General features: G+C 45.0%; 3 protein-coding genes across 3 annotated transcripts; 1 reads left to right on the plus strand and 2 right to left on the minus strand.

The window, feature by feature from the left end:
- Window positions 1-4,095: 4,095 nt before the first annotated feature.
- On the plus strand, window positions 4,096-8,020 carry PtA15_6A571 (uncharacterized protein; the record flags this gene model as incomplete). Its single annotated transcript, XM_053170291.1, has 6 exons — window positions 4,096-4,320; window positions 4,381-6,204; window positions 6,265-6,399; window positions 6,527-6,915; window positions 6,993-7,920; window positions 8,012-8,020. The coding sequence occupies 6 exons, from the start codon at window positions 4,096-4,098 to the stop codon at window positions 8,018-8,020; spliced, it is 3,510 nt and encodes a 1,169-aa protein (XP_053021497.1).
- A 2,034-nt stretch (window positions 8,021-10,054) lies between these two features.
- PtA15_6A572 (uncharacterized protein) lies at window positions 10,055-12,139 on the minus strand (the record flags this gene model as incomplete). Its single annotated transcript, XM_053170292.1, has 7 exons — window positions 10,055-10,177; window positions 10,259-10,569; window positions 10,635-10,968; window positions 11,039-11,257; window positions 11,365-11,872; window positions 11,976-12,030; window positions 12,112-12,139. The coding sequence occupies 7 exons, from the start codon at window positions 12,137-12,139 to the stop codon at window positions 10,055-10,057; spliced, it is 1,578 nt and encodes a 525-aa protein (XP_053021498.1).
- A 3,630-nt stretch (window positions 12,140-15,769) lies between these two features.
- PtA15_6A573 (uncharacterized protein) lies at window positions 15,770-16,667 on the minus strand (the record flags this gene model as incomplete). The annotated part of the gene is made up of 2 exons (XM_053170293.1): window positions 15,770-16,182; window positions 16,268-16,667. 2 exons carry the CDS (start codon window positions 16,665-16,667, stop codon window positions 15,770-15,772), a joined length of 813 nt encoding a protein of 270 aa, XP_053021499.1.
- Between the last annotated feature and the right edge of the window lie 1,864 nt (window positions 16,668-18,531).

Raw genomic sequence — 18,531 nt, forward strand, 5'->3', positions numbered from 1 at the left:
TGGTTACACTTCCCTTTTATTTCTCTCACTCTGCTCTTGTTTTCTCATGTCTCTGTCCTGCGGACTACCTCTGCTTTGGGAGTTCCGTTTGCCAGTTGTTGTTTTGTTGCAGACTGTTGTGTGCTTGATTTGTTGGTTGTTCTGGCAGTTTTCCAATGGTTGTTGTTAAAAGAAATGGAGCAACTGAAATTTATTTCTTGCTTGTTAGATCTTTGTATATACAATCATAGCAATGAAATAGAAATGATCTGGTTAAAGAAATTGATCCGGGCATGTACCTAAAAGCAGAACAGGATATGCCCAGGGACTGAGTATGGTTGAGTGGGAGTGGAAAGGATTGTGCGCTTGCACCGCCTTTGTGTTTCACGAGATGTTTTGTTGAGTCCTACACTCCAGTCGGCCGTGTGTCCAAAGTAAGTCTCTTTCTCTGATAACTCTGGTTGCTGGTCTTTTCCCACTTATAAGACGGGTTACTTGAGTAACTTTGTCTTTTCCTGTCTGTACGGGTCTGTTTGTTCTTGTGCTGTTTGTTTGGGAGCAGTGTTCCAAAGTTAGTTGTCTGTGATTTATGCTCTGTGGTCTGCTTGCTATTTCTGTGCTTACAGGTAACCAATGCTTGCAATGATAGTCTTGAGAGCAGGTCTGTCTGGGCTGTCTGGGTTTTGAGTCCGAGTAGTTCCGCAAGTGTTCTGCAAAAGAACACAATAAATTCAGCCTTGCGTTTAAGTCTGCTTTTTGTTCCTCTAGTCTCGGGACTTACAAGGTTTTGGACTGTGCTTGCGCTTGTCTGTGGGCAGTGACCATTAAGGTTCTTGCTTTCTTGGCATCTGCGGTCGACGGAGCAATACACAACAGTTAGCTTTGCCGTGGTTAGGTCTTGCGTCTGGACTGCAAAAGGGGCTAACCTTTATTTGCAGCTGGGCTTGCGCCTTGGTCTGGCCGCATGAGCTTCTGTAAAGGTTGCTGCGGGTTCTGGTCTGAATTCCTACAGTTGTTGTCTTAGCAAAGGATATGTGTTGGAAACAAAGGTCAGGCGCGCGCCGCTCATCTTAGACTATAGTTCGAGCTCTGCTTGAGCTTGGACAAGTCCCCCAAGCAATTTCTATCCTGATCCAAGGAGGATACCATCACTTTTTGATCATTATTGATCATGATCCTGATTATTTCTGGTTCCGCCAGGTTTTTGATCTCATTCCTGATTCTTTCCTTCATCCCTGACCTCTAACTCCGCAACATTCATAGTTTTGAACCTTTTGCATCCATTCTACGCCTCTCAGACACTGTTTTTTGGACCTATTTCCTCTGAATCTTAATCCAACACCTCCGCCAAGGGTATCCATTCCCTCCGTCCCTAAAAAAAATCCACCTCCAACCCTGCTATCGTAGTTTTTGATCCTGTTCTGCTCAATATTTTATTGACCTCCACAAGGGTAGCTTCATAGAGCTTTCCCCTTACTGTGCTGCCTACAGTCTGACACCATAGGATCTCCATAGCATCTTGCAGATCACCTTGGGCTGGTGTCAGTTGGAGTGAGACCAGAACTGGAGACAGGCTTTGTGGTTTGTTGATGAGGTTAAGGGGAAGGAGGCTGGATATGGAGGAGGGACACTGACTGAGGATTCTTTTGAATTTATCACAGATCATCAGTGGTATGACCCTGTGGGAGTCCTCAAGCTAAAAAAGTTTGGTGAAGAAAAATAACAGCTGCACTGTATTTTTGACTCCAGGACCCAGGTTGAGGCCTTTCATTTTGCCTGACTTGGCCAGCTCAAGGATGTTTGGGAAACATTTGAGGTGTGGCAAGATGCATTGCGGGCCTATGGAGCACAGCCTTTAGGCTTTTCCAATGGAGTACCACATCCTTCAACAGACTCACCAATAGGCTGTCCTCCATTGCAGCTATTGATGCTTGGTTGGGTAAGTCAAGTGAGCTGAATATGTGCATCTCTGGTAGACATTTGATGGGGAATGGATGACTTGGATTGAGTGCTATCTTTATTGGTTGGCTGTGTTGAAGATGAGCTGAGCTTTTGTGATGTGGAAGAACTAAGTATTGGGATAAGTGTATTTGTTGAGGTGGAAATGGCTGGGTATGGGTCAATCAATCCATTTGTTCTTTCTTGATGATATTTCCCATTTGAAGGTGAGCTTGACTTGGGTTTTTTGGTATGAACTTGGTTTATGAGCATACTTGTCTTCCTCTGTATGGGATTTTTGAGTTTTGAAGTGTGAGCTGGTGGTTGAAGGAGAGTGGTTGGTGCTGTGCTTGATGTTGGAGCTGAGGGAAGGTTTTTGTCTCCACAGAGATCTCTGGGTTGGTGTTACACCCCAGATATATCTGGGGTGCCAAGCAGCTCACCCCTCTCACAGGGTGTCACTTTATCAAGATTTGGGTGTTGATGTACCCTAGCTATGATGGGGTGCCAGGGCTATTGGAGGACTTCCCGTCAATCTGGGAACCCAGATTTTTCCAGATTTTGCGGGGAAATCTGGGCTCGATCTTCCCAAATCCTAGATCTTCCCAGATTTCCCTGCGAAATCTGGGAAAATCTGGGTTTCTAGATCGGCGGGAAGTCCTCCATTTACCTCATAGATCTCACTGTGTTTGGGGTACACTGTGGCTCACCCCAACCTTTATAGGGTACTGGGGGCAATACCCCATTTTGACTGGGGTGTGTGGGTGCACACCCCAAGTTTTTTGAGGTACATTTAAGCTGCACTCCTTTTTGGTGTCAATGAAGTAAAAGCTTGGGGTGCAGTTAGCATATTGCCCCCCCCCAAAAAAAAAAAAAAAAAAACAACCCCTTCTCTGGAAGGGTAATGAATTGTATTTCAAAAAATCTAACTGAGATAAACCAGATGATCTTACACACTCCAGCTCAATTGAAAATATTCAATTTGATCTGCAGTCAAAAATCAGTGAAAGAAGTGGACCAATCATCTGATATCAATGAACAGCCAGCTTTATTCACAAAACAGTAGAAAATCTCTTAATTTACAGTCTTTTATCATTTATATTGGGGGTTAATAAATGTCCCCGGTTTTTCCGTGTTTGTACCCGGTTTGTGCGTACCCCCTTTTCCGTGTTTGTACCCGGTTTGTGCGTACCCCCTTTTCCGCGTACGTACCCGGTTTTTTTCTACTCATTTCTACGCGACGCAAGTAATATCAAAATTTGTCTAAAATGATGAACAAAATTATCATGCAATCAGAATACCAAAAGAACCAATTTTAATTAATTAATTATTTTTTGCATACCCCCTTTTCTGGGGTATATACTTAGGGAATAACTTTTTTGTTACATGCCTCAGCCTCAAAAAAAATTCAGGGCACTTATAATTGTGAATATTCTACATTCCCTGAAATTTTTAGGATTTTCAGGGAGTGCGCGGTGGGCTTAGTAGGAAAATTCTGCTAACTGTATAATTTTTTTGTTACATTTCCAAACAAGCTAAAAATTTCAGGAATATTTAAAATCTGTATAATCTCTGTGTCCTGAAATTTTCAGCAATGGGGTGGCATAAAAACATGAGATATAAGGGGTGTGCGGCAGTCTTAAGGGGAAAAATCCGGCTAATTGAATAGCTTTTTTGTTGCATATCACAGCAGTCTAAAAACTTGAGTGAAATTTCAAATATGAATATCCTCTGTGACCTGACATTTTTAGCAATGTTGTGGCATCATAACATGAGATGTAAGGGATGTGCAGTAGTCATAATTTCACAGCCCCAGCCTCTCTTTAAACCCATGAAAACATGGGTTAACAGAGTGAATGTCCTTAACCCATGATTCATGGAGTGCCTCTCACTTGACCCATTCTCTCCAATAGACCATAGCAATTCCTGTCCACCAAGAGCTATGGTTTAATACGGAGTTGACTGTACACTGCAGGGCTCATGCCCTGCGGCGGCGAAGCTGCCTTGGCCTCTAGCTGCTCTAGTACATGTAATTATATAATCAAAAGGTGGTCTAGTCGAGAACTAAGCCTGTAACCCAGTGGGGGTTACAACACTGACAGCTACTTGAACCGTTTTATAAATACATAATAAAAAGTAAGCAGTCGTCCCAAACCAAGTCAAAGCCGGATTCGTAGAATGTCGTGGATTGGTCGAGCAATTAGTTCAGTCGGCCAGTACTACAAAGAAATCAACCCGGCCACACTCTCGGGTGCTATTGACGTGATAGTAGTGGAAAACAAACGCCCAGCAAGCAAGGAGAAGAAGGACGATTCACCGAGCGAAGAACTGATAGACTTAGCTTGCAGCCCCTGGCATGTGCGGTTCGGAAAGCTCAGCGTACTCCGGCCAGTCGAGCGCAAGGCAAGTAATTTTGCATTCTCTCCAGCCTTGCCAAACTTACAACCAACTCTTTCTGAGCAGGTCAGGATTCTTATAAACGGCGAACCTGCACCATTTAGTATGAAAATTGGCGACACCGGCGAAGCATTTTTTGTTTTTGAAACCGACGTTGAAGACCTTCCGGATGATCTCCAGACTTCACCATTAGTCTCGCCCGTATTGAAATCTACCGACACACCTTCGGCGAGAGCACAAGATTCGACCACCCACCAAACGCTAGAAACAGTCCCAGATTTTGCTGATTTGGGCGAACCACAGTTGGAATCAAGCCAAGTCAAACGGAATCCAAGCAGAGATCCGCCTCAAAAAGGTCAAGATGATCCTCCTCCTACCTCACTGGATAACGAGCAAAACTCAACCTCACTCGAACCTACTAATGAGTGTTCTCAAGAAGAAAAACCTGAGCAAAAGGTGCCCTCTGACCAACCGGACCTAACTTCCGACGAAAACTCGTGGCTCCGGGAAGGGGAGCTGGCTCCTTCTCTAAAGCGTGGTTTGGAAGGCAGTGTATCAGAATCTCCTCAACATGATTCCGTGTCAGCCGGGAAAATGAAACAATCTCTAAAGCTTAAAAGATCAAATTCTATACCCGATTCATCGGCACCTCAAGCCGATAGGCTTGACGAGGTGGTACCGCACACCGCTTCGAGTCTTCCAACGGCCGATTTAATGCTAGACATGGATGGCTACAAAATGCCGCATGAAGCACCACACCGCGGAGAAAGAAATCCCGGCGACCCAACTTTAGACCCCTCCTCTCGAGATGATGATTTCAACGATGATGCTGGAGACTCAGATGACAAGCGGGAAGATCCCACAATAGACCTACAAGAAAACTTGGTCATGGAATTCACAACTGCCCTCTTGCGATGTTCCGAGACTATTAATCGATGCTTTTTCGGAGCTTCCGGGTCCCATCCTGAGCTCGAGACAAACGAAAATGTGATTGTTCATGTTGCCGAAAACGAACCGGGATCTGGTGGAGCTACTGAAAATGACTGTGACGGTTTAATCATCGTCGAGGAGGTTGAAGACAAGAATGGATTCAGAGGGTTTGATCGGTTCAAAATTCAATCAAACGGGACGTGGCACGTATTCGAAATTTCTTTATTTAGCGTTTCTCATGATGATCAAAACCCGGCTGGTATATCCAGTCAGCGTCGAACATCGAGATCTAATCATTCTAGACATTATAACCACCAGAAGTTCAAGGAGAACCGTTTGACATTTGAAGATTTTTTCGGTCTCAAGTCCGATCCTGCCGTCGAAGGCAGTCTGAGGAAAGACCTGCTGGATGATGAAACAAATTTTATCGTCAGATACAACGAGCGATATACATTGACATGGGAAAACGCCAGTACTGCTTTGACGTCGCTTGGAATCTGCAGGAAATCAGTCATTAATTTAAGCCAGGCCCAGCTCAACAAAGTTGTCCGCAGTGCCTCACGGAACGAAACTAGCGCAAATGGAGGGTCTTCCCCGTTTCTTGATGGCTCCAAATCTGGAGCAAATGGACCTGATAGACTCGGCTCGGACAATTCGACCCACCCGGATAGTTCCTCCCCCCAGCCATCTCCCAGCTATACAAGGCCATGGACTAGGTGGTGGTATAGGTCAGATCGCTTGATACCCACTGGCCCTAATCACCAAAGAATGTCTTCAGCGGCTTCAGCGGATACATGGAGTCAGGATAAGCCAGTTTCATCCCCTACCGCCGGCAACGCTACTAGTATCAAAGTCTCACCGCCGACATCGCCGCCCGACACCCCTAGATCTATGCCAGGAACGACATGCAGCAAATTTGTTTCGGATGAGAAAATCGGTCCAACGGGAGACGAGTCAGCCGTAGGTTATGCTATGCTGTGACCAGTTTTAGTCTAGCACTCATGATAGTATCTTTTTTAGAATAAGCCCAGCAGCTCGGCTGCAACACTCGATACCCAGAATCAGGCATCAGAGCAAGAAGATCAATCTACCGGATTGACAACTGCCAGCCACAAAACGTACGCAAAAACTTTAAGACTAACGTCTGATCAACTTGTGAGCTGTGGCACTTAAGACATTTCATTTTCGTAATGAGCCATTAGTTTCTTGGCTACCTTTATTATTATTTATTTGAATGAAAGATTTTTTATGACACTGACGAAATAATATGCTGTACTACTAGAAACAACTTGGGCTCAAGAAGGGAGTCAATCAGGTCTCTTTCTCCGTCCGATCGTCTTACTCTGGTTATGCGGTCTGCACCTCGCGAATTTTCCTTTGGGAAGCAGATTACAAGATTTGCATTTCGGATATTGATGGGACAATCACCAAATCGGATGCCCTCGGACACGTTTTCAACATGATTGGCCGAGATTGGACACACGCTGGGGTGGCAAAACTATACACGGACATTGCTAGAAATGGCTATAAAGTCATGTACCTCACTTCGAGGGCGATTGGTCAGGCCAATACTACCCGAGAGTATCTGAAAGGAATCAATCAGATGGGATTTGTTTTGCCGGAGGGCCCAGTGATCATGAGTCCTGATCGCCTGATGACAAGTTTACATCGGTGTGTTATCTTAACCTGGTCCCTGATCATTTTGAAACCCAGCTGATCTTAACCCTGTCATTCTCCCCCCTCTCTAGAGAAGTGATTATGCGAAAGCCTGAAGTCTTCAAGATGGCATGTCTGCGAGACATCAAGAGGTTATTTGGACAAACCCGCAGTCCGTTCTATGCCGGTTTCGGCAATCGAATCACCGATGCCCTCTCTTATCGGGCGGTTGATGTTCCATCCTCGAGGATTTTCACGATCGACTCGAACGGGGAAGTCAAGATGGAGCTGCTGGAGTTAACTGGTTACAAGTCCTCGTATATCCACATGACCGATTTGGTCGACCAGATGTTCCCGCCAGTCAATCGGAATCCAGCGACTCCCGAGTATTCAGACTTTAATTATTGGCGATCGGTTGGGACAAGCTACGATGCCCTGTCGCTTATAGGAGTCGATCTGGACGAGCTCCTCTCTCCTCAGAATGGGAATCTGATCCCCGTCAGTCCGACGTTGAGCGCGCGCAGTGGGGAGACAACCGTCTCGACTAGCCGATTGTCATTCAGGTTGAGCAGCCTCAGCTTAGGTCGCAAAAGCTCCAAGGCTGATCTACCGGGCTCCTCGGCGACCCTGAAAAGCGGCACAGGATCCTCGAAGGCCAGTTTCCTTACCGTCTCGTCGAGCAAACGCGCCCACAGTCCAACCCGCTTCCAGAACGAGCCGGAGAGCGTGATCGAGCAGGACGAGGATGCCGATGACGATGCCCTCGGGAGTGGCTCTGATGATGATGACCAGAGGCACGTGCCGGCTCGTCTGCGCAGTGACTCCATGCCTGGCTCTTTGCCCGGGAGCGTGGAAGAGGCTAGCTTGCTGGAAAGCTTGAGGAGGGGCCACTATCAACACCGGTCGCCCCAGCCCGATCGCACGGATAATGAACAATCAATTGATAAGCGAGAGAATCCGGATGATGAAACACCCGGTGACGAAGATGAGTTTCCTCAAATGGATTTCAGCTCTGTGCCTGTAAGCTGTGTGAACAATTCATCTATCTTGTGCCTACTGAGCAGCTTTGAAGAATGCCCGCTCATCCACCTGTCTCTCCCCGTTTCTACAGTACCTTTGATTCTGTGTCATCTCTTACGCCTTCCTTTTCTCCTCTGACCCGCCATCTTTCAGGTATCTCAAACCGCTCAATATCCATCATATTCACATCATGAAATCCGAATTAATCTTCTCGATCCTACTCTCCCAATCACCAATTAACCTTCCGCTTATTATTCTTTTTTCTACTCATTTATCGCCTCCTGATTTCCGCTTGATTTTTGAATTTCTTGTCTGTTTGTTTTAGAATTGCTGTAGTCTGAACCTTTGTCTTGATTTTTGTTTCTTTAGAGTCTCTTCTCCTTTGCCTATCTTTTCAACTGCAAGAGCCAAAAAGAATCATGTAGTATTTACTTCTTTCCTCTCTTTCCTCTGTGTGTATGTACACATCTCCCTTTCATCTCTTGTCTCTTCTTTCTTTTTATTCTTCCAGATGAATTTGTATCAAACAATTGTTATTGGCAAGGCTGGAGGCTGTCTGCCCTCAGGTTGCTGATGATCATGGTAGGACTGACTTGTGGTTTGTTTATTGAGGAAATCTGGTTGGGCAATGAAGAGACAATGGATTGAGGTTTTGCACATGCTGGCTGTCAACAGTGTTGAAATTTTCAACAAACAGCACCTCAGATGAGAGTCCTGATTCACAGCAATTCCAAAAAAGCTTGGTTTTTTTGGAAGTAATTTCCAGTGTAATTGTCTATTGGATTTGCCAACTTGTGTGTAGAGCTGGCCCCTAGTGCCCATTGGCCGGTGCTGGATGCAGGACCTGGGTGTGGGTGTCTGGTTCTGCCACAAAAAAGTGGGCCAGTACCCATCCAGGTACCCAGCTTGGGATATCACATGTTGCTAGACACACCAAAATGAGTTTCATAGCACTACTACATTTGTTTCTAGATTATACAGTTGTATATATTTAACATCAGCCAGATATATAGTGCGGTATGTGAAATCAATAGCACTTTTAAAAAAGCTCACTGGGGAATACAGCCAGCCCAAGTTGTGATGCAACTTGTAGAGATTTTACACAGATTGGCTACAGAGATGACCCGGTCACGGCATGGGAGACAGCCGGGGACCTGCACTGCAGCAAGCCTGCCACCAACCCCAATTTATTGGAATCTTATCTACTTCCTGACTGTCTGATCAAAACCCCTCACTATGGCAAGAAGCAAGAAGAAATGCAACCCCTCATCTAAATCCTTGCAATCAACCAACTCTCCTGTACTTGACACACCTCCGTGCCATGGAAAAAAGAAAACTAAGACAGTAGTCAATCTAGTGGACACTTCTGAATCCAAAAACAGCCAGTCCCCACTAAAATTTGTAGCACAAATCCTGGAAGCACTCAAGCACCATTATCTCAGGATCTTTCTGTTGAAAAACAGCTAAGTTAGTATTTCTGAAATTCCACCTTAATACATGCAATCTGTGAAAAAACTTGACACTTTTCATCAAAATCACGGAAATTGCATAAGAATCAACTGTCCCAGACAGGTACCCACCATTGTCAGCCCCTTGATGGCTGGTCTATGCAGGGCTTATTGGGTGTACATACTCTCTACCCCCTCAATGACTGGCACAGACTTGTTGCTGAGAGGGTACACAACCCTCTTGATTACCTGTGCAGATTTTTTGGTGAGAGGGCACAGAACCCTCTTGATGACTGGCACAGACTGGTTGCTGAGAGGCCACATAACCCGCTCAATGACTGGGGTACCTGTGGTACCCGCCGGTAGTACCACCACTACCTGCCAGCGGGTGCCATTTCTGGGTCTGGGTGTCCAAAATTCCAAAAACCTATGGGGTTACCTGCACCCATTGCGGGTACCCAGGTCCAGATGGCCATCTCCACTGAAAATGCAGTGGCAAAAACACCTTGGCCTCTAGTCAACAAAACAGAAGGGATCAGAAATGAAGTCAAATTCAATATAAAAGCAGAGCACAACAAGCTTGTAATTATGTACATCAATACACATATCTTTTCATTTGTTTTCTTTTTTTTTAAATTGTGAGGAGATGGGGGAGGAATGGGGGGCAGCACCCTGCAGTGGCAAGTTCATTTTTTTCCACTTCTCTTATTTTTCCGCATAATGGCTTGTTGAAGTGCCCAAATCTTCTCAGTTTCTTCTCCTACATATTTTGGATAAATTGGCAACCAGTAAGAAGGGTCCTGGAATTCCTGATTCATTGATTGTTGAAAAATTTACACCAATTAGTTTTATGAGTTTGTTCAAGATGATAATTGTGTAAAAAAGCTAACCTGATTTCCATGCTCAAAAGCAGCAACCCTGGCAACACCAGAAAATGAGGATGCTTGGCTTGATAAAGCAACAGAAAAGTGAAGAGGATTTTTGGTGTCTTTGCTGAAGTAAATTTGCCCAAGGCCATGCCAAAGTATCCGGAGGGGACCATGAAAGGAGTATCCAGAACCACCAGGATAAGCAACCCCTAAAGCTGGAAGGATTAGGTCGCCACCACAATGATTACCAATTGAAACAACTGCATCAAACAAAAACCCATTTTCTGGATCTCGGTGTGTCTGAAATTGACTATTAAAACTGATAGCCCGTGCTGAAAACCATTTTTCAGAATCAGACCAGATAACATCTAGTGATGGACTTGGAAGAAAAACTTACAGGCAAGAATGGGGTTGAGTTCTTTCTCCAAATCCTTCTGAATCCAATTGCTTCCATGCTTGATCAAGTATTCAAAACTTTTTTCAGCAATGGAAGCAGCTTGAGGAAGAAAAGATTTGTTGATCCAATAAGATAAAAGAAGATAGTAATCCAAACCACTTCCCAACAATTCACTTGGATTCAATATGGAATTTGGTGGACTCATTCCATGGGAATATGGAAGCACTGGAGGCTGTTCCTCTTTCCAACAAAGATTGATGCCCTGCATTTCCTCCATTTTGATCTGTTCAGTAGTGTGCGGTAGCTTGAGATCCAAGAAGCGGTGTGATTCCTCCTGAAAGACACAAGAAATGCTTCACTGTCAGGATAGTTCAACTTCAGATAAACTGCAAGAATTCACTGACACTCTCCGGGGCATATCCATATTTTTGGAATGACACCAAGGAAGCCACAATTTCTTCTTTGATGGCCAATGGGACTTCTGTGACCTCGCTCATGTCATCGAGGGGGTAGGGAGTCTTTGGAGGGGATAAGACTGGATCGTCCGAAATTACCATTTCTTTTGTTCTTGGTGAGAATGAAAGCTTTGATACAAGATTTTCAAGGCTTTTTACAGCAACATCCTGTGGCAAAATAGACAGATTAGAGTTGATGATGGGTCAGAAAAATTGTAGGCAAAATAGACAGATTAGAGTTGATGATGGGTCAGAAAAAATGTAGTTTTACTGACCTCAAAAGTCGGATGAACATTATTGGGATTCTTTTCCACCGGAGGAATACCAACCCCACAACACCTGTCGGACTCGTCCAACAAAATAACCATCCTGGTACCGTCCAAGGGCGTACATTTCTGTTCGAGTTCTTTGGCGAGTTGCAAGACGCAAGAGAGATTCGGGTATCGAAGGCAGAAAGGTTTCTTAGGTATATCCGTGGTAACGTTTGCCGCCTTGTAGTCTAGGATTGTTTTTTCGACCTCATTGGCAGAATCTCGGATCTGGTTTTGTAGCATGGTTTGCGGAGCAGCTCGGGAAAATGCCTTTCTGACATGCGTAACGATTGTGTCGATATCCAGATTAGGAAATTCCTGCATTAAGAACACGGCCATGATATCAAAATCGACTTTCGCTACCGCAGCATTGACCCTTTGCCTCATCAGCCGTTTGCACATCATCTGCACGATTGTGTCGTGATTTTTGTATGAACCATCGGTCGGTGGGTTTGGTGGCCCACACTCGATTCTAAAGAGCACAAAGCAAGATTGATTCCCCCATCAGTTTTACAAACCCGGTAGATAATGGATCTGAAATTTCTCCTTGGACTAATAATCAATCAATTGCTTACTTTTGTTTCTTTCGAGGCATTTCAAGTTCAGCTGATGAAGGTAAAACGGATGGGTCTGGGCAGATGGGGAGATAAAGGTCAGCTAGAATTGGTTGGCGGATTCCAGTTTAATAGGCGAGCTGCCTGCACAACTCACCTGGTCCTCCAGTAGGGTGAGGGTGCATTGTAGCAGATGAAATCGATTTGGCCGCTCGGTTAGGTTATATTGTATTGAGTTCGGGCTGAGAAACCAACGCAATTCAGGCCCACGGTCCGGATGAAAGACCAAAGCCTAAACCAAACGGAGACAGAGAGTACAGCATTAGTTATTGAAAGAAAATACCGAGCCAGGAGACCTCCTACCGTCGACAGTCTTGGGGTGACAGGTAGCAGCAGTTCGGTCTTGAGCGTCGACCTGGCCCTCTTTAAATCGATGACCGGTCACATCGATGCCTATTGATGACTTATCACATGGATGACCTAGCTTAACTAAGCCTCTCGAACGGAGGGTCCGGGGGACCCCGCCCGGAGGGCTCTCCGCAGGCCAGGACAGGACCCAGGAAAGCCCCTATGGAACACAGTAACAAAAATGTGTGAATTTTTTGTCCAAAACCAAAAAACCGACGCACCCCAGATGTATGAATGGTCATTTTGGCTGGTAAAGGTACTCACCTCAATTGTATGAATTTTTTCTGAGGGCAAGGGGGGTAGTAACTAGTAACCAAAAATGTATGAGAATCAGGGGCTCTAGGTAAGGTTGAAAGCCTGGCCTGTAATGATTTTAAGTGAAATTTGGCCTATGGCATTGCTCACTAGGTCAATACCTACATACCCTCCAGCTGCAGCTCCAGTACCACCGCTGCAAGGATATACAAAGTATATCAATCCACCTCCCCCTGCCCCACCCAATCCATTTACAGGTTGCATCACAATTTCTGTCCTTTTTATTTTCCCTGCCCAAGTGACCCCATTTCCCCCTCCCTCCCTGCAACCCCCTATAAATGGGTGGCACCAAAAATCTGGAAATCTGCAAAAATTCATACATTTGCAGAGCCCATTCATACACGTTTTGTTTCTTTGTAAAAGTACACATTAAGGGGGGGTATGTGTAATTTTACAATGTGTTGCCTAGATTCCAACCTTGTAATGTAAAATTATACCTGAAGTCTTCCATGTGGAATTTTACTTGTTGTTTTTTTACAAAGTGCCACCTTGTAAAAAAAATTACTTTGCAAAATTGCATATTTGCAGAAAAAACCTGAATTTTACAAGGCAAATTTTGAGGAAGCAGTACACCATGAAAAATATATGTTGCAAAAATCAATAACAATGACTACCAGGTTCAAATTTACAAGGTGTTGTGGAAATTTTACAGGGTGGTTTTATTCCTTTTTCCTTTGTAAAACTGACTTCGTCCAACTGCACATTGTCCAATAGGGGGTATCAAATATGACCAAACCCACCATTACCTAATCAACAGGTCTCACACAATCCTTGATTGCAAAATCCTCAATTGCAAAAGCAAAAAAAGGTTCTTTTTTGGCCAGGGTCTGTCAAATATAAGACAAAAAAATACCTGTTCTCAACCAAATACATCTGATTTTGAAGTACAAATCAAATCATCCCAGCCAAAATATCATCCACACACCAACCTCAACCACCCTGACTTCATTCAAATCTGTTTTTTCAAGGTAAGTTTTACCTCCACTTTGATTCAAAGTATACTTATACCTTTGATCCCATTGATCTCTTTCTCATCCTTCTTCATCATAAGAAAATACAACAAGAAGGGCAAGGTGTTGCCGGTCCTCCAGTTGGAGATTGGGAACACTCCCAAGTGAGCCGCATATATCAGGTGTCCTGTTCCAAATTCTTATACCACTCCGCCTCGCTCCTACGGTCAGAACCCACAGTCCATGTCACCTATGATTCAGCTGTAGGGCGTAGCACAACGGACATTGATCACCATCAGACACCTGTTCCCTCTTCTATACACATTGACGGCGCATCCACCCACAATCTTCATCCTATGCCACAATTTTACATTTAGATTGCTTCTCAAATATTCTTTTGTTCTTGTTATAGCTTCAAATATGTGCCTTATATCCAAACATCCTTAGCCACACTGCTGGTCGCTCACATCGTTGTTTTAGTATCTGAAACCAACACACACGGGGACATGTGATGAGCTACGCCAATAACATTTGAGTGCATCACAGGTGGAATTGGGTCTTAAAAGCATGACCAGGTGTGTTATGGTATTCAAAATTGCATATGCCACTGTTTACATAAAATCATAAAGCCCATTTTGGCTGGGAGATGTCAACGTGCATAAAACTTAAAGTGACATCTCCCAGCCAAAATTGCAGTTTATGATTTTATGTAAAAAAATCTTATGCAATTTTGAATACCATATGTGTTCCGGGACTGAGTCCATTGCACATTGAGTGTGGGTGTTCCAATATATATACATCACAATTCCTATTCCAGGGATTCATTATCTATCAATTTCTTATACATATCTTCTCCGCGCAGACATGGCCTAAACCTTTGTTTTCATTGGCCTGCCCTTTGCTGAGTGGCCCAATCCCAACCCGTTTGCCTTCAAAAGACTCCAGACCCGGAACAAATTGATCCAAGTCAAGCCTTGGTGTAACGTCTCACCATTTGACTCCACACCTGATCCATTTTGAGATCTCTACAATCAGCACATTGGTTTGTATTGCTTTGCTGCAAAATATTGCAGCTACATGGGTTACCTACTATGTTGAGTTGGAGAGCTGTCACTGTTTCATTTCTATCTCTCCATTTGTGTGCTACATACATGTCACTTCTTTTCTCACATTTCACTTCAGTTTCACATGTTCTTGTAGTATACTGGAGGCAGCAGACGTGGAAGGTTTCCCTTTCCCTCATCCTTCCACCATCATCAACACTCCTTGGCGTCGTGCCTGCTGCCTTCAGATCTGTTCAGATCATCCTACTATGTCAAGCTGAGGGAGGTTGGATTGTACTTGGCCCGCGGCGGAGCCGCGAGTTCCCTAGTTATTCTGAAAATGCACTGATTCTACAAAACACAATTGCATTGATATTAGCCTCAACGTGATTGCCTCTTTGACAAATGAAGCACACCATCATCTGAACCAAGGATCATTGCCTTCATGGAATCCTTAACTCCCTGGGCAAGTAAAATCAGTTTCTCAAAGCATTTTAGCCAAGTTTTTCACCACTGGACCAGTCTTGATGAGTTCTACTGCTAACTTGGAGAAATAGATGACTGAGGAAAACCCATCTGCTTGTAGTAAAACAAACACACTGAAGCTCATTAGGCAGTCTGTCCAGGAGATCTCCACAGGCTTGGATCAAAAATTCAATCTCCTTGAGGATTCACATGAAGGCACTTGAGTGCTTTGGTCGCGGAAAATAGAAAAAGATTATGTGAATGAGCAAAATTTGCTTCAAAAACACTTGTAGATTTGACTACAAATATCTTTCTTCCAAATAAGCATGAAAAGCATGAAAAGCAATACATCATAAATGAACACAATTTCTAGCAATTTCTAGAAACAAATGAAGTTACAGACTTGCAATGTTGTAATCAGTTCACCGGGGAGGATGCCTCCAGAATTCTTTGTCAAGTCCACCTTTACATATTCTCATTAACAGCAAGTTGAAACTTTTTTTTTTGATAATACGGACGGCTATATTACATCAAACTGAACGTTTTTTACAGCAAGACACGGCAAGAATTCTTGAAATGAAAGGAATCCGAATATGGTGGGTCTTGTGAAAATATGTACCGTGTACTGAAGTGTTTAAGGGACACTCTTGATCCTCGAGCGTCTAGGGATCCGCGTGGAGCCCTCGGAGCCATTCGGATCATGTGGACCGGCGGCTGATCGTCCGTCAGCGCCTGTGGCAATTACGCCCAAAGTCGTCGTAGAGGGCCAGCGTTTCGTGAATGACCTCTCGAGTTTCGGCAGGTTACTCGTTGCGGTCGCGCTAGTGACGCGCCCTTGGGAACCACCGCCAACACTCACGCAGACCGAAGTTACAGCCAGTCGAGTGGGCGCCACGAGTTCCGACAATTCCTTTTTGTTGTCCCCCAGTCCTGGCTCGATTCTTTTAGCGCGCTGTCGGTCTTCCCCGGCTCCCATCTTCGGTTCGTCCAGCTCACGATCCCCCGTCCCACTAGACCCGAGCTTGGGTGACCCGGAGGCACGTTGGGCTTTTTTTCGAAAATAAAATAAAATCCAAAGGATCAGTGAAAAGAATTAGGGCAGCTGACATTGATGTGGGATGGATATGCTTACACTCTGAGGGAGGCTGAAGATGTTCGTAATCGGACAGAGAGCTGAGCCGGAGATGTTCGAAGATTTCCTCCCGGATCAGCCGGGAAGGGTCGTTGGTGAGGTCGAGAAGAACCTGGCGGCTGAGGGGACCGATGAGGCCTGTAATATCTTTCTCGCCCGGAGGATCCGGTTCGGCTGCAGTCGCCTGGATGGCAGGTGGCAGGTCTCGGCAATTCCGGCACGTGCGTCGGTACGTCGCCCGCTCGGGATCATTCGTCCACTGACCCCGGTAGAACTCTTCTCGCACTTTCCTCTTCTTGCATGTTCGACACTCCTGACTTTTATCGTCCTCGTCCTGGTTCTCTATGTCCTTCCAGTTCCAAGGCTTGATCACTGGTATGAAATTGAAGTTGTCGATCATACTTGATAAAAAAAGAAAATAGAATATTGTGTTCTTGATGTGGAATTGAAGGGAATCTTATTTAGCAGTCGAATGCGTCACTCCAGCGGTTCTTCACGAATTTTGACTCTTCTTGGCCCCTAGTATCCTAGCGAGCCTCCCATGTGAGCGAGTCTTCTTGAATCTGTGGATCGAGACCGTTCCTTTCTCAATCAAACGCGATATCCCGAATACACACCCAAGCACGCCGCCAAATCGGACACTAACTCCTTTGTTGAGATAATTGCGAAACCCTTTGTATCTCTTCTTTCAGATGGCCCTTAGGTATTATGTACTTTTTTATGCCCCTTTCTTTTCCACTGAACCATTCCCATGCATACATAGCCCCACTAGGCGATTGATTTGCTGGATAGCGAGCGAATGCGAAAATTCACCTCTGAATCTGCTGAATATGCAAGTAAGGAACAAAGGTGGGCGGCCAGTACAAATTAGATCTCAACCGTACACCCAAATCACATGTGCATTTATTTGGTGTTAGTCCTCATAAGCTCATCACCACACCCGCGAGCCATAGCACTCAAAACTCACCAGCGACTGGGAAGAAGGAGTTGAACAGATTCGGCTGATCGGTCTGGTCCAACTAGTTGATCCATTCCGTAGACAAGCCGTTGGCCGCGGTGGCATCATCTCCCCTGGCTCAGATGTCACACGAATACATGAATATTTGTTCACTAAGAAACAAGCCTCTCATTGACCGGCCAGACCGGCCATCAAGAGGAAAAAAAAACCCTCTTGATGCCCGGCGCAGACTGGTTATTGAGAGGAGCAAATCACTCCCCTCGATAACTGGTCGGGCTGGTCATCGAGAGCAAACAACCCTCTTGATGACCAGCAGAGACCCATCATCAAGCGGAGCACAACACTCCTCTCAATGACCGGTAAGATTGGTTATCAAGCGGAACACACCACTCCTCTTGATAACCGGTCATATCAGTCATCAAGAGGAGCACCATACTCCCTCAATAACCGGGCCAGTCATCAAGAGGAAACAACACTCTTTATGACCAGTAGAGACCAATTTTCAAGAGGAGCGCAACATACTTGCAATGGCTGGTTGGGCCAGTTATTGAGATGGAACAGCCCTCTTGATGACCGGCACAGACTGGTCATTGAGAGATCTGTGCCCTCCCAATCACCAGTGTGGGCCAGCCAAGACAAGCTTTAACCCTCTTGATGACCAATCTGACCCGTCATTGAGAGGAGTGTTGTGCTCTGCTTAATGACCAATCTGGACAGTCATCAAGAGGAGTGTTGTGCTCTTTATGACCGTTCTCTGCTGGTCATTGAGAGGGTTGTTTGCTCTTGATGACCAGCCCAACCAGTTATTGAGGGGAGTGATTTTCTCCTCTTGATAACCAGTCTGTGCCGGGAATTGAGAGGAGGTTTTAGTCCTCTTGATGGCCTTTCCAGCCAGTCATCAAGAGGGTTGATTCCTTTTGCCCAACTGGTTATTGAGGGGAGTGATTTACTCCTCTTGATGTCCAGTCTTTGTCTGTAACTTGATTACCAGCCCAACCAGTCATTGAGAGGAGTGGTGTTCTCCTCTCAATAACCAGACTAACCATCAATCAATATATACATACAATATGTACCTTGTGCTTTCTTCACTCCATGATCCCGTGTTTTCCCAGCATGCCAAGGTTCAAGCACTGGCAAAATAATGTAGCACACCACCGTTACCAGTAACTGTAACAATAATGGCTTGAAAACCGTTATGTTACCATTATTGGTAACATAACTACCCACCGTTGTTAGATATAGGTCTCACCTAATTGGTTTGAATTGCTCAATGACAGATATTTGAGATTGGTAACCTGTTTTTAAT

Source organism: Puccinia triticina, chromosome 6A (assembly GCF_026914185.1).
Source record: "Puccinia triticina chromosome 6A, complete sequence".
NCBI classification, from domain to species: Eukaryota; Fungi; Basidiomycota; class Pucciniomycetes; order Pucciniales; family Pucciniaceae; genus Puccinia; species Puccinia triticina.